The sequence below is a fragment of the Aspergillus homomorphus genome (assembly GCF_003184865.1).
Source record: "Aspergillus homomorphus CBS 101889 unplaced genomic scaffold BO97scaffold_81, whole genome shotgun sequence".
In the NCBI taxonomy this organism is placed as follows: domain Eukaryota; kingdom Fungi; phylum Ascomycota; class Eurotiomycetes; order Eurotiales; family Aspergillaceae; genus Aspergillus; species Aspergillus homomorphus.
Window position 1 is genome coordinate 22,110 of NW_020291967.1, and position 20,600 is coordinate 42,709.

At 54.2% G+C, this 20,600-nt stretch overlaps 5 protein-coding genes across 5 annotated transcripts; 2 read left to right on the forward strand and 3 right to left on the reverse strand.

Annotated features, from left to right (window-relative positions):
* Window positions 1–181: 181 nt before the first annotated feature.
* BO97DRAFT_276106 (alpha-amylase) lies at window positions 182–2,298 on the reverse strand. Its single transcript, XM_025691025.1, has 2 exons — window positions 1,147–2,298; window positions 182–1,076 (listed from the first exon to the last, which is right to left on the reverse strand). Exons 1-2 carry the CDS (start codon window positions 2,155–2,157, stop codon window positions 417–419), a joined length of 1,671 nt encoding a protein of 556 aa, XP_025546062.1. The 5' UTR covers window positions 2,158–2,298; the 3' UTR covers window positions 182–416.
* A 3,603-nt stretch (window positions 2,299–5,901) lies between these two features.
* On the forward strand, window positions 5,902–13,776 carry ags1 (alpha-1,3-glucan synthase Ags1). Its single transcript, XM_025691027.1, has 4 exons — window positions 5,902–6,563; window positions 6,648–6,823; window positions 6,900–7,702; window positions 7,779–13,776. The coding sequence occupies exons 1-4, from the start codon at window positions 6,207–6,209 to the stop codon at window positions 13,646–13,648; spliced, it is 7,206 nt and encodes a 2,401-aa protein (XP_025546063.1). The 5' UTR covers window positions 5,902–6,206; the 3' UTR covers window positions 13,649–13,776.
* A 464-nt stretch (window positions 13,777–14,240) lies between these two features.
* On the reverse strand, window positions 14,241–16,200 carry BO97DRAFT_401108 (pentachlorophenol monooxygenase). The gene is made up of 3 exons (XM_025694327.1): window positions 15,590–16,200; window positions 14,445–15,508; window positions 14,241–14,308 (listed from the first exon to the last, which is right to left on the reverse strand). The coding sequence occupies exons 1-2, from the start codon at window positions 16,157–16,159 to the stop codon at window positions 14,465–14,467; spliced, it is 1,614 nt and encodes a 537-aa protein (XP_025546064.1). The 5' UTR covers window positions 16,160–16,200; the 3' UTR covers window positions 14,241–14,308; window positions 14,445–14,464.
* Window positions 16,201–17,884: 1,684 nt separating this feature from the next.
* BO97DRAFT_409358 (uncharacterized protein) lies at window positions 17,885–18,559 on the forward strand. The gene is made up of 2 exons (XM_025696047.1): window positions 17,885–18,142; window positions 18,209–18,559. The coding sequence occupies exons 1-2, from the start codon at window positions 18,118–18,120 to the stop codon at window positions 18,433–18,435; spliced, it is 252 nt and encodes an 83-aa protein (XP_025546065.1). The 5' UTR covers window positions 17,885–18,117; the 3' UTR covers window positions 18,436–18,559.
* A 453-nt stretch (window positions 18,560–19,012) lies between these two features.
* BO97DRAFT_429819 (lipase family protein) lies at window positions 19,013–19,863 on the reverse strand (the record flags this gene model as incomplete). Its single annotated transcript, XM_025697393.1, has 2 exons — window positions 19,013–19,574; window positions 19,604–19,863. The coding sequence occupies 2 exons, from the start codon at window positions 19,861–19,863 to the stop codon at window positions 19,013–19,015; spliced, it is 822 nt and encodes a 273-aa protein (XP_025546066.1).
* Between the last annotated feature and the right edge of the window lie 737 nt (window positions 19,864–20,600).

Sequence of the window (20,600 nt, forward strand, 5' to 3'; positions counted from 1 at the left end):
CAAATAACCGGGGCGAGCATCGCCAATGTTAGCTGCAAAAGGGAAGCAAAGTGGGAAGCAAAGAGCCCCAGAAGTCCAAGACAGTCCAAATTACTGACCCACTGCCCGGTCTTTCCGGCATGAATGGGCTGAGCCGATTACTTGAGGAAAATCCACTAGATAGAAAGACAGCAAATGTGAGATCATCATGGCCATGAGATAGATCAATCGGACAATAATGAGGTGGGACCACAGGGGGGCAGAGATTCAAAAACTCGTAATCTAAGTACAGCGCCAAGGGAGCGAGGAGAGAAAAAAAGAGCGAGGTAAAATTGGTATGTACATCGAGAAGGCTTAGCAAGGGCAGCAGGATGAATTCAAGGGGGCGGGGAGAGAGAGAGAGAGAGAGAGAGTAGACAATTGAATGGACAATTGGACTAAAGGAAAAGGCTGGTGAACAGAGTCATCGCCACCGAGACCAAGAATCCGCCCGAGAGCAATTGTCGAGGAGCCACGGTCGCACTGGCCCCTGAGGCAGCAGCAGCAGCAGCAGCAGAGAGACGGAGATGAGTGAGCGAAGTGCTGTTGGAACTGTAGCCACATAACCCACTGCCAGGCATCAGATCCGCCCGGAAGAAGACGTGCGGCTCGCCCTTGTCCATCGGCACAATCAGCTGGCTGAAGTCATTGACCGTGTAGTTGACACAGCGCAACACCTCCACCACCTCAATTCCCGCCCCGTAGGTCATCGGCAGCGTCAGATTGTACGAACTGCCCTGGCTGCCTTGCGTCGACAGCAGCATCACCACCTGCCGGCCAAAGGCCCCCTTCCAGAATCCGAGTTCACTCCCACCCTGGTAGATCGGAATGGTTTGCATGTCGATGTAGTCCGGGTCCAGCTTGTACGCGTGCTGGCGCACCCGGTTGAGCTTGGCGATCAACTGGTATAGCTCCGAGGACGTGTCATATCCATACTCCCAGAGCGCCTCACGGTTGTGCGTGCCCGCGTACGAGCCGTTCAGATGCTGCTCCTGGCCCTGATACACCCACGGGATCCCGTCGTAAAGCATCTCGAACGTGATCGCGTTCTTGGCAAGCTGGAACCATCGGAAGAAATTAGCCAGACTCCTCCTCCACCGCTCATCGCCAAGGGGAAAAGGGGCTTACCGTGAGGTCGTCGTTGGCGAACGCGAACCGGTCCACATCGTGGTTTTCGATGAAGGTCGGCATCGACGGCACATCGTGGCAGAGTTGTTGCACCAGCGCGATCCGCTCGAACAAAGCGCTGGGCTTGCCCCGCGTGAAGGCATCGAGAATGGTGTAGTACAAGGGGAAGTTGGGCAGACTGGGCAGGTAGTTGTTCTGGAAGTCACACACAATCGAGGCGTTCTGCTCAAAGACCTCACCCGTCATGAAGATCCCCACGCGGTTGTGGAATTCGGTCAGGAAGCTGGGGTTCACCGACTTGGCCGCATCAATGCGCAGCCCGTCAATCGAGTAGGTCGAGATTATCTGGTTCGCCCAGTCCACCAGCATATCTTGCACATTCTGATGTTCGGTAAACAGATCCGGCAGCGCCACATAGTTGTCACCGGTCTGACACGTCTGCGCCTGCGTGTAGTTGTTCCAGTCCGAGATCTTGCAGTAGGCATGGTAATAATCCGAGTTGTTGAACGGTGACAAGGACGAGTACTTGATGTGCGTGGCGGGGTTCTGGCCGTTGGTCATGTACGCCATGTTGTTAATCACCGTGTCCATCATCAGGTACATCCCCCGCGCGTGGAGAGCGTTACTCAGATCCAGCAGATCTTGGTGCGTGCCGAATCGCGGATTGAGCGAGTACAGATCCTCGGGCCAGTATCCATGGTAGGCTTCGCCGTACGAGACCCGACCATCGATGTTCTTGATAATGGGCGAGATCATGACCGCATCAAAGCCCATGCCCTGAATGTAGTCGAGCTTGTCGATGGTGCCGCGCCAGGTTCCTCCGCAGTACAATCCTGCCGTGGTGTTGCAGGCGGCCGCTTCGGTGCCGGCCGTGAGGGCAAACCGATCGGTCATCGTCTGGTAGATCGTGCGCGACTTCCAGTCCTGCGTCGACGCCGCCGAGACTGACTGTCCCGTGCCGAGAAGGTAGAGGGCGAGCATCCATTGCCCAAGCCCGGAGAGTGAAACCATTGTCGCGAGATCTAGAATGGGAGGTAGTTCATTACCCTCCCAACCACAAGGGGGCTAAAGTCAAAGGATGGTAGAGGAAGAATTACTTCCGATCAAAAGTTGCCTAGGGGAGACTCTGGTGTACGCTGGTTAACGGCACAGGAGCGATTGGCGCATCACCTATCAGGGGCAGATCAGGAAATGACTGGCAAAAAGAATGACGAGAAGAGAATAGCGTGTACGCGATACAGAAATGAATGGCAGTAGTCGGTCGAATGAGTGACGACAGGTAAGAATGAGTGAATGAGTGAATGGATGTTGAGTTGGTTAGTTGGCAACGAGCGTCATCTCGATAAGAGTGAGGGGGATGGCAGAGGGCATGATTGGGAAGAGGAGATAACTTTGCAGGAGACGATGTCTACATTGGCAATTGTCTGGCCACGATGGGCAAGCGGACACATAAAGCCCTAAGTCTGGAGAAATCTTCAAGCTATCCCCAAGCAGCTAGTGACCGGGGCCATCACCGTCTAGTTGATGCTAGTCATGGTCATAAGATGTGATGGTGTCCATCATTCCCATCCAGGGGCAATGCTTGTTGGGCGAAAAATGGGTTTCCCGTGAGTCGCCGCTGGTCCGAATTTCCTTGGAAAGGTGGAAAAGATGGAAAGAATTGGGAACTTCCTCGGCAGAAAGCAGGGACAAACACCCGTTGGTGTCCGGTTACAAATGGATTCTTGTCCATTCTTAGCCCTTTTCCCCATGTCACCAAGACCATGGCAGTCTAGCGTGGAAAAAAAGCGTGAGTGGGGGTGAGACAGGAGAACTCTTAGACTGGCTGCAGGCCTATCACACTCGACAAATGACTGGAACTCTCTCATATCAGGTCTCACTTCCATCTTCCATCCCAAAGGCATGGCCGTCCGCCATTCGTTGATGCTCCTTCCACTTGCTTTAGATCAAGCAGCCGGTTGGTGGTGCCTGAGCGGCGATAATCAAAACCCCTGTCAGGAAGCTAAAGTTAGAGATGGAAAAAAGGGGGGCCAGTCGTGTGCCTAGGTAGGAGGTGACAGTATGACGGAATTCCGCCTGGATATTGAATGAGCCAACAAGAGTCGACTCAGGCCCTGAGTTACATTCAACATCAACCGCGTAGTTTACCGGGCAAGCAGAACAGGGGTTTTCAGGGTTGATCTCCATCCTCAGCCCAACCTGCCAGGACGTAGCACAGGTGGACCCGGGCACGAACACCCGGAATTCCTACGAACTGTCGAGCAGATGGCGATCAAAAACGGTTAAATTCAGGGGATTGACAGGGACAGGGGCACGTGTAATTTGTTGGCTGGAGGGAGGAAATTCGGAGATTGCAGTGTGGCCCATGCAGGAGCGAGAGAGAGAGAGAGAGAGAGAGAGGGAATGAAGAACCTCAGGCATCTTCAGGCAGTCAGGCACCGAGGCAGAGAGATAAAGCGGGGGTCAACTTGGCTTGCAGGGATTCTTATCACCACCTACGTCAGACTTCCAGTAGTCCACAGGACACGACTCAATCAGAAACGATCCAGAAGGCAGGGAGAATCATTGCCCCTGCATAAGTTAAGGGGGAGGGGAGGAAGGGAGGAGAAGAGGGGCCTTCCACCGGTGTAGATGCCGGATCATCTTATCCATCCCGAAGGGTGATTGCATGCAACCGTTTCATACAGTACTAAGTACTAAGTAAGTACATCCAGCCCACTGGGGAGGCGAGGAAAAACTTTTAGGAACAGCCAGCGAAGAGCCCTATCATGTACAAACACTTGGAGATTGCATTGAGTCAGTCTATTATTAGGGAGGGGAGTGGGTGAGTGGCTGGTGGGTGATTAGTCACAGGAAATCTGTGAGTCCGAATAGCAGCCTCATTGATCACATACAGCCAGCACACTCAGCACACTCACTCAACATCAGCATATCCGGCATATTCAGGCATAGAACAGGTGGTCTGAGACATGGATGGGACGGTGTACACCACAGCCACTCACCGTCAGCCCAAGAATCTGCGCCAAGTCCTTGGACCCGCTGGCTATGCTATTTTCTGCTCGGAGATAGAGTATGGAGAATGGTAATTTGCAATACAGTCCACAATGTACTGTATGTATTGTTTTTTCTCTCTTCTTGCTCAGCCGTTCTCAGGGCACAACTATATCTGGCTACCGAACTGGACTTCCCCCAATTCCTCCCAATCAAGTCAATCTATCGACTCCAATGCCAATCGGAAGGGTCCGTTTGGATCTGACTGTGGCTCGCCACTAATCCGGATTTTCTCTCAGTTAGACCTATCAGATGGGTCTTGTCACTTGTCCATGTCTCAAATCCCCTCTGAATTTTTTCCTCTAACGGACAGGTGTCTGCCAATAATTGTTTTACTTGCTCCTGAAAGGGGGGGGGGCCCCCGCAGCGGACAGCCTGGCGAGGGTGGGTGTGTGTGTATATGTGCTCTTGCTGATTTCAACCAGAAACAAATGTTCTGGGAACACCTCTGGCGACGCTTGCATTCTTATATACGGCAAACGGCTAAGGGAATAAATCTAATTCCTACGACACCTCTACCTACCTAGCCTGGAGCCGTCCAGTAGAGTCTAAATTCGGGGACGATAACGAAAGGGTTGTCCGACGGATACGATAGTAGAGCAGCCGGTGCCCGAGTTGGGACCGATCCGTCTATGGTAAGACAACAATCTCCTTGGCCTGGCTGTGCCGTTTTCCCTCTCTCTGTTTCCCTCTCTCTCTCCCTCTCACATTTCTGTTTTCTTCTTTTTTGGCGGTACGAGGGGCAATTTCGCTGCTTCCACTCAGCTCGTGGGCCCCCCCCCCCCCTCTTCCTCCCCGGTGCTTTTGCCCACCTCGTAAAAGACGAATGGATTGCAGTCGGCGCTGTTGTCTTGGCTCTGTCGTTCTTCCCTATGATAAGACGATTGCAGTAGGAGTGGACCCGCCAAATGGATGGGAATTTCACTGCTGTTGTCGGCTGGTCCCGAGTGGACTTTCGCGAAAATCAACCCTGGGGTTTGGGTCTGGTCTTGTCCTTCTTCGTCTAACTGGACGCTTTCACTTCACTGCATTTCGGATGGCCAGCAATTGCATACATCATACATACCTGGCAAGGCTCCGTAGTAAACTCCGGACAGGATCGCAGCAGGATCGAGAACCCTTTCCCCGGAGGAGGCGCATGGCAAGAGAGGCAAAGCATCGCTGTGAACCATACATGATCAAGGATTGGAATACGGAGTAAGAAGTGCGGATCTCAGAGTTTTTTTTTTTTCTTTTTTCCCCCCCTTTCCCTTGTAAACTACGTACAAAGAGGCCAAAGAGCCCCAAAAGACCGGAGAGAGACCAAGCAGACAGGGAAAAAACAAAGTTCAAATTACTAAGAATCACCAACAACTTGTCACTGTCTTCGTTTTCTTTCTTAGGGGATAATAGTCTCTAGTAAGCCTGGTCCCAGAGCGTCCTAGTGACCTACCTAGTTGTTATTCTTAGCAGAAAAACGAGGGCCTCTCGGCCTCGTTCGATCCACTTGTGCATGTAACCTATCGAGACCGTCTCGGCCTTGATATTCAATCTCACGACATCCCAGCCGGCTTATTCGCTTGCATCTTTTTCCCTTCCCTTCTCGTTACCTTTAGCTTTTGGTCCCTCGTTTCCCTCGTATACCTTTTGCATTTCCCTCTCTCTGCCCTCTTCCTCTCTCTACCTCTCTACCTTTCTTCTCCCACCTTTTCTCTCGTTAACACCTCTCTCACTCGCTCTCTCCGCATTTTCTTGCTGGTCTGCGTGGGCATCCTTCCAACCTCCCACCACCTTATCATAGCTCTCCCCGCCACTTATCAGGGCCACCCCCCCCGTCAGTTTCAGACAGAAGAAAATCACGCCCCCGACATTCGTTACGAGCTAATCTGTTCACCCCTATTTTTCTTCACACCTCACGAAGAATTTTAGACGGAATCTGTACATGACTCTCACATAGAGGCCTGCCCTCTTTCTTCCCCTCCCCCCTCCCCTTCGTCTGTTGTTGGCACAATCGCCCCGAGGGCAACAACATGAAGTGGGCATCTACTGGCTCTTTGCTGGCACTGCTCGCTTCGCGGGCAGTGGCCTGGCCTTGGAATGAGTCGTACGCCGCCTACAACTTCAATCAGAACAAAACTGCAACCAACCCTCTTGACTACTGGGGTGAATGGCCGGACCACACCGGCAAATACTTTCCGTCGCCGGACAATTGGCGGTTTCCGGTCTACACGCTGTTCCTCGATCGGTTTGTGAACGGAGATCCGACTAACGACAACATTAACGGTACACTATTCGAACATGATATCGCATCGACGCAGATGCGTCACGGAGGCGATGTGGCGGGTCTGCTGGACACTCTGGATTACTTGCAGGGCATGGGAGTTAAGGTGGGTGGCGGATTGATATCCCCCCCGGACTGTCCGGACTGATTGTGGGAGGATTGTACTGACACAATGATGTGATGCTTGCAGGGTCTCTATCTGGCGGGAACGGTGTTGATGAATCAGCCCTGGGGGTTTGATGGCTATTCGGCATTGGACACGACCTTGTTGGACCAGCACTACGGAGACCTGGAGATTTGGCGCAATGCCATCACGGAAATCCACAAGCGTGGGATGTACGTGATTTTCGACAACACGATTGCAACGTGAGTGGAGCCCGTCGGTGCATGATTTGAGTAACTTTTTATTTATCGATTGACTGATTGTTTTGTGTGCTTGCAGGATGGGAGATTTGATCGGATTTCAGGGTTACCTTAACACGACGACTCCGTTTTCGGTCAAGGAACATCCCGCCCAGTGGAAGACCGATCGGCGGTATGTGGATTTTCACATTGGCAATGACTACAACGCGACGTGCGACTATCCACGGTTCTGGTTCGAAGACGGATATCCCGTCCAGAAAACGGTGACCGACCAGCTGGTGGGCTGTTACAACAGTGACTTCGACCAGTATGGTGATGTGGAAGCGTTCGGTGTATTTCCGGATTGGGAACGTCAGTTAGCCAAATTCGCATCGGTGCAGGATCGTTTGCGGGAATGGAATCCCTCCGTGCGCGAACGGCTGATCCGTCACACGTGTATGATCATCTACCAGCTGGATATCGATGGTATCCGGTACGATAAGGCCACGCAATCGACGGTGGATGCCTTGGGCGAGATGTCGGCGGCGTATCGTGAATGCGCCCGGGCCGTGGGCAAAGAGAACTTCTTCATCTCGGGTGAAATTACGGGTGGAAATACCTTCGGCGCGATTTACTTGGGCCGAGGTCGGCAACCCGATCAAGTCCCCGACGATGCTGCCGTTGCCATGAAGCTCACCAACGAGTCCGAACCCCAGTATTTCCTGCGTGAAGCGGGGCAGAATGCCATCGATGGAGCTGCCTTCCACTACTCCATCTATCGGTCCCTCACTCGTTTCCTGGGTATGGACGGTAACTTGGCTGCTGGTTATGATGTCCCCGCCGATTTTGTCACCGCCTGGAATATGATGGTGCAAACCAATGATTTGGTCAATCCCAATACTGGTAAGTCGGCGAGCCCTAACTGCACTGCTTCAGGCTTCAAATCCCAATCAGCAATGCTAATCGTCGCCACCAACAGGTAAATTCGATCCTCGTCACATGTTCGGAGCCACCAACCAGGATGTTTTCCGCTGGCCGACCGTGAAGGATGGCGTCCAGAGACAGCTGTTGGGTCAGTATATCACGACTCTGCTGTTGCCCGGTATCCCTCTCCTGCTCTGGGGTGAGGAACAGGCCTTCTATGTCCTCGATGCGACTGCTTCCAACTATATCTACGGTCGTCAGGCCATGTCAGCCGCCACCGCCTGGCGCGACCATGGATGTTTCTCGCTGGATTCCTCGCAATACTATAACTGGCCCATCGAGGCCGGTCGGAACGGTTGCCATGATCCCACCGTCACCTACGACCACCGTGATCCCTCGCACCCGGTGCGCAACATCATCAAGCACATGTATGCGCTGCGCGAGGCCTATCCCGTGCTGAATGACGGCTATTCGGTCGTCGCCCTCTCCAACCAAACCGAACAGGTCTTTTACCGGGGTTCGAACGGCACCGCCACCGAGACCGGTATCTGGTCGGTCATGCGTGACATCAACGCGGAGGTGCAGGACTTGGGATCGAAGGCGGCCAACCAGTCGGTCTGGTTGGTGTATCACAACGTGAACCGCACCATTGACTACACCTTCGACTGCACCGACGTCAACAAGTCTCTCATCGCCCCGTATGACACTGGCAGCACGGTCAAGAACTTGTTCTATCCCTATGACGAGCAAAAGTTGATCGACAGCCCGAAGAAATTGGGCTACGGTGGTTCCACCAAGTCCAACGGCTGCTTGCCCAAAATGACTCTGGACGCCTATGCCTACCGGGCGTACGTGCCTCTCTCGGCCTGGGTCAAGCCCCGGCCGATGATCACGGGCTTCACTCCCGGGCACGATGTGCCGGTGGCATCCACTGTCCGCCCCAACGAGCAAGAAGACGTCAAGATTGCCCTGTACTTCAACGACGTCATGGACTGCACTTCCATCACCGACTCGATCTCCTTCAACTCCTCGACGGAGAGCGGCAAAGTGCCGGTCTTGGACAAGAACAGTGTCAGCTGCTCCAACACCACCCGCAACGAGACCGCCTCCGCCTGGAGTGGATACATTCCCACGACGTTCAAGTGGGAGGCCACTCTGACTGGGGTCTACAACGGTATCCATCGCCTGACGGTGAACAATGTCAGCGTGTTGAACGGCAATGAGACCACCAACTCCGTCGACCACTTCCTCATGCGTATCGGCCAAGTCGACAACCCCATGATCCACACCTCGGCCAACTACTCGACCAGTCTGTTCCATAAATACGACAATGGCACGTTCTATATTCAACACCACGCTGCGGGAGCGGACAAGTATCGGTACTCGACCAACTGGGGTACCACCTTTTCCGACTGGTTGCCGTACACGGGTGGTAACGACACCATCACCGAATCGCCCTGGTCAGGCACCAAGCGTCAGTCCTGGAAGGGTCACCACGTTCGCATCGAGTACTGGAGCCGCTGGACCGGTAGTAGTGACTATGTTCAGGAAGGCGATGCGGACTGGGATCACATGGTACCTCGGCGCTTTCCTCACATTTTCTGGAACGGCCCGTACAACGAGTATGGATACGACTCAGGTTTGGACAACGTCGTCAGCCAGGATATGGGCTCCGGACTCTGGAAATATCACTTCACGTCTGAGTGGCCGGCGGTGGCTCAACTGAACGTCTGGGGAATAAATCCCGACGGTCAACCGGATCAAAGCTGGGTGTTGGGTGACGCGGACAATGACTCGGTCCTCGACCGCATGCCCCCTTCCTCGCTCTCGGCCACGCTGATCAACATCACCAACCACCCCCCCGCAGGGTACATCTCCTGGAACGTGATCATTGACGATGCCACGATGCGCTTCCGTCTCTACCCGGTCGGTAAACAAGCCACGCAGATCGCCATGTTCGTGCTCTTCTGGATCATCCCCCCCATTAGCGGCGCCGCCTGCGTCTGGGTGTTCATGAAGTCCTTCTACAAGGTCAAGTTCAACCAGGTCGGTGTGACTGAAAAGCACAACATGATCCCCTTGGCCATCCGCCGCAAGTTCAAGAAGCGCCCTCGCGCGCCCGAGGAGAAGGAGGCGGGCGCCTTGGCGCGTCTGGCCAACAAGTCGGGCTTGTTGCAGACCAACACCCCCATCGACGGGGCGGTGGCCGGCAAGCGTCGCATGGTCCTCATCGCCACCATGGAATACGACATCGAAGACTGGCAGATCAAGATCAAAATCGGTGGTCTGGGTGTCATGGCTCAGTTGATGGGCAAGACGCTCGGTCACCAGGACCTCATTTGGGTGGTTCCTTGCGTCGGTGGTGTCGATTATCCGGTCGATACCCCTGCGGAGCCCATGAACGTCACTATTCTGGGTAACTCGTACGAGGTGCAAGTGCAGTATCACACTCTTAACAACATCACCTACGTGTTGCTCGATGCCCCTGTCTTCCGCCAGCAATCCAAGTCCGAGCCCTATCCCGCGCGTATGGATGACCTTAACAGTGCTATTTATTACTCTGCTTGGAATCAGTGTATCGCCCAGGCTTGCAAGCGGTTCCCGATTGATCTCTACCACATTAACGATTACCACGGTTCCTTGGCTCCTCTGTACCTTCTGCCCGAGACTATTCCTGCGTGTCTTTCCCTCCACAACGCTGAGTTCCAAGGTCTGTGGCCTCTGCGGACCACTATTGAACGTGAGGAAGTGTGCAAGGTCTTTAACTTGAGTCTCGATGTCGTCCGCCACTACGTCCAGTTCGGTGAAGTGTTCAACTTGCTGCATTCCGGTGCTAGCTACTTGCGCGTTCACCAGCAGGGTTTCGGTGCCGTCGGTGTCTCAAAGAAGTACGGTAAGCGGTCCTATGCGCGTTACCCCATTTTCTGGGGTCTCCGCAAGGTCGGCAACCTCCCCAACCCGGATCCTTCGGATGTTGGCGAATGGAGCACGGAGCAGGCCAAGGCCATGAGCGGCGATATCGCAGTCGACCCGTCCTACGAAGCTGGCCGTGGAGATCTTAAGCGCCAGGCTCAGGAGTGGGCTGGTCTCACTGTGAACCCGGATGCTGATCTGCTGGTTTTCGTCGGTCGGTGGTCGATGCAGAAGGGTGTCGATCTGATTGCCGATGTCATGCCTGGTGTTTTGGAGGCCCATCCCAACGTACAGGTGATTTGTGTTGGTCCTGTGATTGATTTGTACGGAAAGTTTGCCGCTCTCAAGCTTGACCATATGATGAAGATCTATCCCGGCCGTGTCTTCTCCCGCCCCGAATTCACCAGTCTGCCGCCGTATATCTTCTCCGGAGCCGAATTCGCCCTGATTCCCTCTCGTGACGAACCCTTCGGTCTGGTGGCCGTCGAGTTCGGTCGTAAGGGTGCTTTGGGTATCGGTGCCCGTGTCGGTGGTCTGGGCCAGATGCCTGGTTGGTGGTACAACGTCGAGTCTACATCCACTTACCACTTGCTTCACCAGTTCAAGCTGGCCATTGACGCCGCCCTGAACTCGAAGCAGGAGACGCGTGCCATGATGCGCGCTCGGTCCGCTAAGCAGCGTTTCCCCGTGGCCCAGTGGGTGGAAGACTTGGAGATCCTGCAAACGACGGCTATTCAGGTCCACAACAAGGAGAGGAGCAAGACCAATGGTCGCCCCGTGACCCCCTCGGCCAGCAACTTCGCTCTGGCTCCGCCCCCAGCCAGCCCTATGTTGGCCCCTGGCATGCAGACTCCTACCACTCAGTCCCGGGAGAGCAGCTATGCCAACCTCAACCGGCTCAGTGAGTATGTCGCCACCTCCGAGAACACCGAAAAGCCCGCCTCTGGTCTGCAGCGTAAGCTGTCCCTGGGTTACCGCTCTGGTCCCGGTCATCGGCCGCGGGCTCAGCGTGCCGATCCCCAGACCGAGAATATCGCCGAGGCGGAGGAAGCAGGAGACGAGACCGATATCGAGCATGATCCTCAGGACGACTTTGGTGACGATGAGTACACTCTCAACCACGCTGAACTGGAGGAAGCACGCCGCCTGCAGGCTGCTCGTCAAACCGGGGCTCTGGTTCCCGCCAGCCCTGGCTTCCCCCACAACAGTTTGGTCCCCTCCAGCCCTGGCACGCCGCCGACTGCCTCTCAGACTTTGCTGCCTCCCCCGTCTTTCAACGAGGCCAGCAACCGTTTGAGTAGCGCCTCTCTGCTCTCCCTCGACTCCGTCGTCGGTGGCAAGAAGGACTTCAAGCTGCAGAAGGTCGATCCGTTCTTCACTGATAGCACCGGCGAGTACTACAACTCGTTCGACAAGAAGCTCGAGGACCTGAACGGCGAGAATTCGGAATCGCAGTTCTGTATTGAGGAGTATCTCATTCAGAGTGAAAAGGAATGGTTCGACCGCTTCCGCGATGCCAAACTGGGTCGCTTCAAGTCGCCCACCCCGTCCATCTTCCGCGACAAGCACGGCGCCTCCCCCATGGGCTCGTACAACGACGAAACTGGCTCGCGCATGAGTGCCAGCAGCAATGAAGACTCCCACGAGACCGACGATGAGTTCTTGCTCGGCAAGGACTACGTGCCACCCACTGGATTGAGACGGTGGATGCAGATCCGCATTGGTGACTGGCCCATCTATTCAATCTTCCTGTCTATCGGTCAGATCATTGCCGCCAACTCGTACCAGGTCACCCTGTTGACGGGCGAGGTGGGTCAGACTGCCGAGAAGCTGTACGGAATCGCTACGACCTACTTGATCTCCTCGATCTGCTGGTGGCTGATTTACCGCTACTTCAAGTCCGTCGTCTGTCTCTCTGCCCCTTGGTTCTTCTATGGTCTTGCGTTCCTGCTTATCGGGTCCGCCCACTGGGACAGCAACGAGTTCAACCGTGGCTGGATTCAGAACGTCGGTAGCGCGGCCTATGCGGTTGGATCGTCGAGTGGCTCTCTCTTCTTCGCCTTGAACTTCGGTGACGAAGGAGGAGCGCCGGTCGAAGTCTGGATCTTCCGGGCTTGCTTGATTCAGGGCATTCAATCCGCCTACGTGATCGCTCTCTGGTACTGGGGATCGACCCTGACCAAGGCGTCCAGCGCCGGCCTCCTGACCAGCACCAACAACATCGCCAACTCGTGGAAGATGACCGCCATCTGTTACCCGATTGCCATTGTCCTGTGGGCGGTGGGCGTCTTCTTGTACCTCGGACTGCCCAACTACTACAACCAAGTCCCTGGTAAGGTCGCCTCGTTCTACAAGTCGGTCTTCCGCCGGAAGATTGTGCTCTGGAACTTTGTCGTCGTTATCCTGCAGAACTTCTTCCTGAGTGCCCCGTACGGTCGCAATTGGGGCTTCCTGTGGGGATCGGCCCACGCCCACGGCTGGCAGATCGTTATCCTCTGCATTGTCTTCTACGGCATCATCTGGGCAGCTTTCTTGTTCGTGGTCAGCCGCTATTTCAAGGCACACAGCTGGTTCCTGCCGGTGTTTGCTTGTGGATTGGGTGCTCCTCGTTGGGCGCAGATCTGGTGGGGAGTGTCCGGTATCGGCTACTTCCTGCCCTGGGTGACTGGTGGTTATACCGGGGGTGCTCTTGTCTCTCGCAGTGTCTGGCTGTGGCTGGGTGTCCTGGACTCGATCCAGGGTCTGGGCTTCGGTATCATTCTGTTGCAGACGCTCACCCGGTCGCACATGCTGTTCACCCTGATCTGCTCGCAAGTGCTGGGTTCCATTGCGACCATCTGCGCGCGTGCCTTCGGCCCTAACAACGTCGGTCCTGGTCCCATCTCGCCCGATCCAACCTTCGGTGCCAGTGCTGTGGCCAACGCCTGGTTCTGGGTTGCTTTGTTCTGTCAGCTTCTGATCTGCGCCGGTTTCTTGCTCTTCTTCCGCAAGGAACAGCTGGCCAAGCCTTAATTTTCTTTTCTGTTATTCCCTCCTGACGACATGCCTCCTATCTGTTGACGCCATGACGTCGCGAATCCGATCCCTCCATGTACATCTAATGATCTGTATAGACGTTTTAGCCTATCGGCTGACATATAATTGCGTTGCCTGAGGTCCCAGTTGGGTCTAGTCGGGGTGTTCTTTTCATTGTCGTTCCTGTGTGCGTCTTTTTACTCTTGTCTTGCTTCTAATCACCCAAGCGCGTTAAGGGTCCCCCATATATACATGTATATATACTGCGCACCATCACTACAATTGATACCCAAATACATCTTGTGTTCAAGACTAGTTTTTTTCTCGTCCCGTTACACCGTAAGATTATTTATCGTAGGAGGGTGGCAGCGTGGGTGGCATTCGTATTCCTTTGTCCGCCAGCTCAGAGTCATCCGACCATGGCATTCGTCGAGAACGAGCCGTTTTCAGATATCCTGTGGTTGTTTGAAATATTCCCCCTCCTGTACGTGATGGCGTTCTTGAGAGGGGTGGTCGGCGTTGACATTTGAGTCGCTGAGACATTCGCCGACCAACGTGCCAGCCGGACTTGTCCCGGTCGCAAATGACCAAAAGAGGGTTAACGTGGAAATCGAGGGTCGATATGTCCTTCTGAGAGTCGGTATTAACTGTAGTCGCCTTTTGACCGCATCAGCAGATGTGTTGGGTTTTATGTCATGGTTGGTGAAATTGGATGATACCGGGCCCGTTGTTTGTCCTCAGACATGCTGGTATCTAGTGAGGGTTACTGGCAGAACACTAGGCGCCCACATACCTATCTTTCGGTATTTAACCTCATCTACTGGTCGCTGGAAGAAACCACTGCTCCAGATACGTGTCAATCAACTCCCACTGCCCCGGCTGACACGCCATAGCAAGGTACAAATCCGATCGAACGAGCACCAGTCGGCCACCAGGCGGAATCTCATAGCGCGAGACAAACTCCGTTCCGGCATCGCAGCAGTGATGATCAAAGTCGAAGCGAGAGTCCGTCTCGCGACTGATGAGGATGGTGGCCACCTGCCCGGGAAACTTGGAGTCGATCTGCGTCCGCAGCTTGACGCCAGTATCAATGACCCAGCCGGGATCATCCGTGCCACTGACTACGAGTAGGGTAAATTGCGGCCGGCGGTAGAGGTCGTAGAGCCGTCTGCGCGGCTGGTCGACGAGGATCGCATCTGGGGCTCTTTCCCCCGGTTTGGGGCCAGACACCGGGGTCAGCCCTGGTGGAAGCACTGTGACATCGCGGTAGTTGTGCGACAGGCCCGAGACCAGGTGCGTCGTGCGCGCTTCCCAGTCGGGGGTCTGGGTGAGAGCCAGTCGGTCTTCCGGGGGGATCCCAAATCCCATCACGATCTTGTGCGTGGCAGCAGCACCTTGGCTGACCTGTTCGCCGATCGGCTTGCGTTCTCTCTCGTAGGTGTCGAGGATCTGCTCATCGGCATGGCCCTTGACGACGGCGGCGAGCTTCCACCCCAAGTTGAACGCATCCTGCATGCAGCAGTTCATGCCTTGCCCCCCGGCTGGGGAGTGGACATGGCACGCGTCGCCGCAGATGAGGAGACGGCCAGCGCGATATCGCTCGGCGATGTGGTTGCGAACGGTCCATGCGGTGACCCAGGCTGGTTTGCCAACCTGAAAGCCAGTGCCCAGCTGGTCGGCCACCTCCTGGTAGGCCTGTTGCTGGTCTTCTCGATGGACATAGTCGCCCGTCGGATCGCTCATGTACATGCGCCAGTACTTGCCCGGCATCTTGGTGCAGTTCATAAAGAGGTCCTTGTTGAAGAAGTAGTTCATCCATCGATCGTCGAAGGTCACGTTCGTGAGCTCGACGTCCATCTGCAGTCGTCAGCGAAGTCTAGCATTCCATGGACTCGACCCTGGACACTGAACACTGAGCAGGAGAGAAGGGCATCCTACCATACCCATCACCCCGACATTCTTTCCCTCGAACTTGATTCCAGCCGCATCGCGAACGGTACTGTGCACCCCATCACACCCAACTATATATCGGTATCGAGACTCTTCCACCCGTCCGTCCGCCAAGCGAATCCGAGCTATGACCCAGTCCAGGTCGGATTGAGCCTCAACCAATGCAGTAGAATACTCCGGTTGCACGGTGTAGTGGGAGAAGAGATGCTCACGGAGCACCTGCTCGAAGTCATTCTGGCTGATCTTATAGTAGAAGGGAAACCGGGTGGGGAGCACGCGGTAGTCGGTGCGCGGATAGTCGGCTTCGGCGAGCCCGGGAAATCGATATAGGTTTCCTGGGCACTCGAGACAGATTGCCTCGAGGCGCGAGGCCATGCCCATATGGTCGAACATCTCCATGGACCGCGCGTGGACGGTCATTGCGCGGCTGGTGTGGGAAGGGCTCCTGCGTTTCTCCACAATGCGGACGGGGATCTGCCGGCGCAGGAGTTCGTGCGCGAGGAGAAGGCCGGATGGCCCACCCCCGACGATGAGGATCTGGTTAGATATTGAGGACATTCTGGGGTGCAATGCCAGACTGGGCTGGGTCCTGACATGACGTGGTCATTCCCGGAGGGGGAAGAAGGAGGAGGAGGAGTCCTGTTTAAATAGCCATCGCGTGCAAGGACTTCAGCTAGGCGATAGTCGTGCTGTTATAGTCAGCTGACAGTAAGCCGTCTTACAGATTCCCCTTGAACAGTGACAGGATCAGTGAGGCTGTCGCTGACCGACTGCGATATGAAGCGGGGTAAGAAGCGGGGGATCATGCATCTGTCGCTGCAGGCATCAGACTGGGGATACTATTCCCTGCCCCAATGGTACTCAGAACTATTCTTCCGGTGAAAACTGCCTCTGATGTGCGTAGGGAGGGCTGCATTCTATAGCCGTAGCTGACACCTGGGTCACAGCCTTGTTGAAGCCCCGGTCCTACTTAACTCATAATTCTTCAGAGCATCAAGCTTCACAAGGACGAACCCGTCGACTATCAGAGCGTCTGGGGGAGTTGAAAGTCTCCCGATAAGTGTGCCTGTCACGCACACTCTGACTCCGTCGTGGAACACCCTGTGAAGTCGAGCCAGAAGCCGCGAAAGCAATCAAGCACTTCTATTCCAAATTTCAACCATTAGAACAGTCATCTTCAGGTATTATCCCGTAAGCCTTTTCCCTTTGATTGCCATTTATCTCTTCAAGGGTTGGAACATTGGCTAGGGCAAGTCCGGAACAAGCATCAACGGGCTGGGAGCATCCGATGAACACACGTATACACGGTAGATTTACACCGGTCGCAAATCAGCATCTATGGTCCGATCTTGCTGAAAGAAGTTTTCCTCAAATGAAAACGACAAACTCACTCAGGTTATGAAGTTTGTTAACTCTAATGCTCTGTTTGGAAAAGAAGTAACAAATTCTGTGAGCGGGGGTACAACACTACGGTCGCCTCCGACCGAGACGGTCCATGCTGCAACTACCATCACAACAATTCAGTCAATCAAAGGTACACGCTTAGGATCGAAGGCCGTAGCCACTGGAATGAGCCATTGCCTAGTCTAAAGGCCACATCGATCAACTTGACGAGACTGATGCGCTCACAAAGTACAAGGTATGCTCGATTGCGATGCAGCGGAGTCCGACCAACCATCTTCGCCTTTGGGAGCAATTCGAGCATAAGCTAAGACCAAACACATCCTCCAGTTGATTGAACCGGATATATGCCATTGCGAGACAGCAATTGGTGGCTTTAGATGCATGGTCTGGACCCGGTGAGATGAATCCAACCTGGAGTTGTCAACCAGGCATCATCCAGATCCATCGAATCGATTACGCAACGATGAGAGGCACGACTCAACAATTCCCGGCTGTGCTTCTCGAACAAGATCCCAATGATCGGCGGTGAAATCAACCGCACCTGATCGAGGATTCAAGGAAGATCGACGCAGCTCAGGGGTTTTCAGGATCAATTGGGGAGGCCATGTCTCAATAAGCTTGTTTAGCCTGGCGATAGGGGCCGATCTCGGCCAGTCACAACGCAGCGGGATTCGAGCCGGCCATCGATCGATCGGGACGGAGAGGAGAGAGCTGGGGAAAGATTGAGGAAAGCTGGAACCCTAACTTGATCAATTCAATGATGATTCACTCTCACATCATTTGAGCTAGCTGGGAATATGCACACTCGGAGCACGAGTACAATGATTATGCCAGTCTGCAGAGAATGGCGCAACAAGTGGCGAGATATCGTAACGGCGATGTCATTCCCACGCACTGTCCAAATGACCGCATAGACGCTCTTGTATGACCTCACCTTGACATTTGCTCCCCGACCACGCCCATTAGAAATCTCTATAAAGAGGCCCTCGAATCCAGCATCAACCACTTTCTCATCAGCAACAATCTTCTCCATGACCATCAAGCACCTTATCCACAAACCGATTTTCCAATCCCGCATTTCAATCGCCCGATTCTCCTCCCAATCGATCAAAATGGCCGACAAGTACAAGCCCTCTGGTACGCCCACAATTCCTCTCATTTCTTGACCATCTCGACCCAAGCAACAATCACTAATTCCAGCAGAGCACGGTGGTCTCCGCGAGGACGGCCAGCCCGACAAGCGCACCCAGCAGTCCCAGTTCGCCTACGGCAAGGTTGACCCTCACAAGGCCGGTCAGGAAGGAGGCTCCATCGGCGGCCAGGCCACCGGCAGCCACAGCGGTGGCAGCGCCAAGGGCGAGTTTGCCCATGGCAAGGTCGATCCTCACGAGGCCGGCAAGAAGGGCGGCAGCACGCTCGGTGACGAGTAGACCAAGCATGGCTCACGATGTGAAACGACCTGGAACATGACATGACTCTCGAATACACGATCAGGGATCGATACATGTAATTTAGTGAATCTCATGACTTGAGAATTCGATTTTTGCACTCATGCCTCTTAGTCTAGTGTAGACAATTGTAGACACGATCGAATAATATAGCCTCCGCATTTCAGTCGCATGCAGGTAGGCTGAGTCAGGTCACAATCGAGCTGTGGAAAGACAGGCGGTGCATCCGTAGAAGTTACCCATCCATACAAGACACTAGTTATCTTGTTAGAACGAATAATATATATATATATGTCTAAGAAGTGCCAATAGGTAGGCACCGAGAAAAGAAGTGGATTTATAGTATAAGGAAAGGACCCCAATGTGCTAAGTATAGTACAAATGGATGGTAAAGCCCATCCTCTCCCACCTAACCACCATAAATAGCCAACCAAACAAAATACGTATTTATTTAAATGGTAGCCCTGGCCCGAGACACGCATCGGCATGCTCGAAGTACCAATGGTGTGCATCAATTGCCAGCAGATTCGGAATTCCAAGTCCGGTATTGCCCTTGATGCTATCCCCGTCGGCATACACGACGACCCGACTGGTTGAGACGGTCGAATTGTCCGGGGCAGTGATCACATTCGGGGCTGATATGTGCATAGCCCATGAATTGTAGAGGTAGATTGGGCACGGGGTCGTCCGTGTGTGTGAAGCGATAGTTCGTGCCCTGGTTCTGGTCCTGTTGGGTCGTGATATACTTGGCTAGGACCGGGTTGGCTACACGGGGCGATGCAAAGGCGTACAGCGTGGCTTTCTCGCCCTGGTGTCGTAGATCTGCTGCGGCGAGGGTCGCGATAGCCGCGCCCAGACTATGTCCGACGACTACAAGTTCATATACCGGGTTTTGGGCGCGGGCGCTGGTAAGGGCTGCAGTCACATTCTCCCGCACGTTGGTCCAGGAACTCCAGAACCCAAGCACGGCTTGACAGCCGGTGCAAAGATGAGGATCCGCGTAAAAGAACGTTGCGTCGCTAAGCCAGTTGCGTAGGGAGTAGGAGCCTCGGAATGAGAGGATGATGGCCTCATGGGCGTGGTCGAGTGCGAGGAAGCCGGCAGTGTCTGTGGCAGTGGTGCTAACCGCCAAATAGCAGGCCAGACATACTTGGAGAAGTCCAGCAGAAACGTGGCATTGGCGGCCTCAACTTGGGGACAGTTGCCCGCCCAACAGGTCAGCTTGTGGCCTATCTGGGAGATGTAGTTGGACTCGCAGTAAGCAGCGGCCGCATACTGAACCCAAAAGTTGAAGGAGCTCAGGGCATCGGAGGTGATTGTGGTTGGCGAATCCCTTTGCTGTTGCTGGGGGAGTGCTTTACATGCAGGGATCGCAGAAAGTGCCGCAACAAAATATTTGTAGAGATACATGACTGCTGCTCCGGGGAGCCCTCATTTTCAGAGCCCTGGGAGTCCAAGGAAGGATATATGGGCTGTTCGTCTCGTTCTCGGATCGGACTAGTGGCATGCTGATCGCAGACTGGAATGCGCAAAGTTGGGGCAATCGAACCGGTGGGACGAGCCGAGATCGGGTGCTTTTAACCAGTCCGATCTCAAGCCAGCGACGATCATCTCCAAATCTCCACGTGGGAGGATTTCTTTCCCGGCAATTGCTCAACAGCCCCTTTTGCAGGCTTTTCTGGGGCCATTGTGGTGGGGTGGTATCTCAGCATGTCTAACCAGCAAACTATAGTAAGGGGGGGAATTCGAGTTGAAAAGTCACCAAGATTCTTCTTCGAACCTATTAGAGCATGGGCTGCACCAGTCCAAAGAAAGCAAGGGACGATAAAATCAGAGAAGATAATGAAGCATGGAGCACTGCCCGAGGTTCAGTCTATTTGGCAATATGGAACAGAGGTAGGAACAGCAGGTAGGAACAGAACTTGTTAATCAGCACAGCATTCCGTGCCATAAATATAGACAGTGCTCAAGGAGTGTAACGGATTTGATCAGATGTGTGCGAATGTCCTGTCCTTGTCAGCATGCTCTGTTCAATCGAATTATCAAGAGGACGGAATTCGGATAATTCTACCTTGAGCTTAACTAAAGCGCAGAAATGACATTATTCAGTTAGGTTCAAGAATGGGTCGCGAGATCACGCTTGACGT

Coding starts and splice junctions, on each gene's coding strand:
- BO97DRAFT_276106 (XM_025691025.1), bottom strand. CDS start 2,157: ATGGTTTCACTCTCCGGGCTTGGGCAATGGATGCTCGCCCTCTACCTT. Junction 1,077..1,146: donor TCGCCAACGACGACCTCACG/GTAAGCCCCTTT, acceptor CGATGGTTCCAG/CTTGCCAAGAACGCGATCAC.
- ags1 (XM_025691027.1), top strand. CDS start 6,207: ATGAAGTGGGCATCTACTGGCTCTTTGCTGGCACTGCTCGCTTCGCGG. Junction 6,564..6,647: donor TGCAGGGCATGGGAGTTAAG/GTGGGTGGCGGA, acceptor TGATGCTTGCAG/GGTCTCTATCTGGCGGGAAC. Junction 7,703..7,778: donor TTTGGTCAATCCCAATACTG/GTAAGTCGGCGA, acceptor CGCCACCAACAG/GTAAATTCGATCCTCGTCAC.
- BO97DRAFT_401108 (XM_025694327.1), bottom strand. CDS start 16,159: ATGTCCTCAATATCTAACCAGATCCTCATCGTCGGGGGTGGGCCATCC. Junction 15,509..15,589: donor ATGTCGGGGTGATGGGTATG/GTAGGATGCCCT, acceptor TGACGACTGCAG/ATGGACGTCGAGCTCACGAA.
- BO97DRAFT_409358 (XM_025696047.1), top strand. CDS start 18,118: ATGGCCGACAAGTACAAGCCCTCTG. Junction 18,143..18,208: donor CGACAAGTACAAGCCCTCTG/GTACGCCCACAA, acceptor TAATTCCAGCAG/AGCACGGTGGTCTCCGCGAG.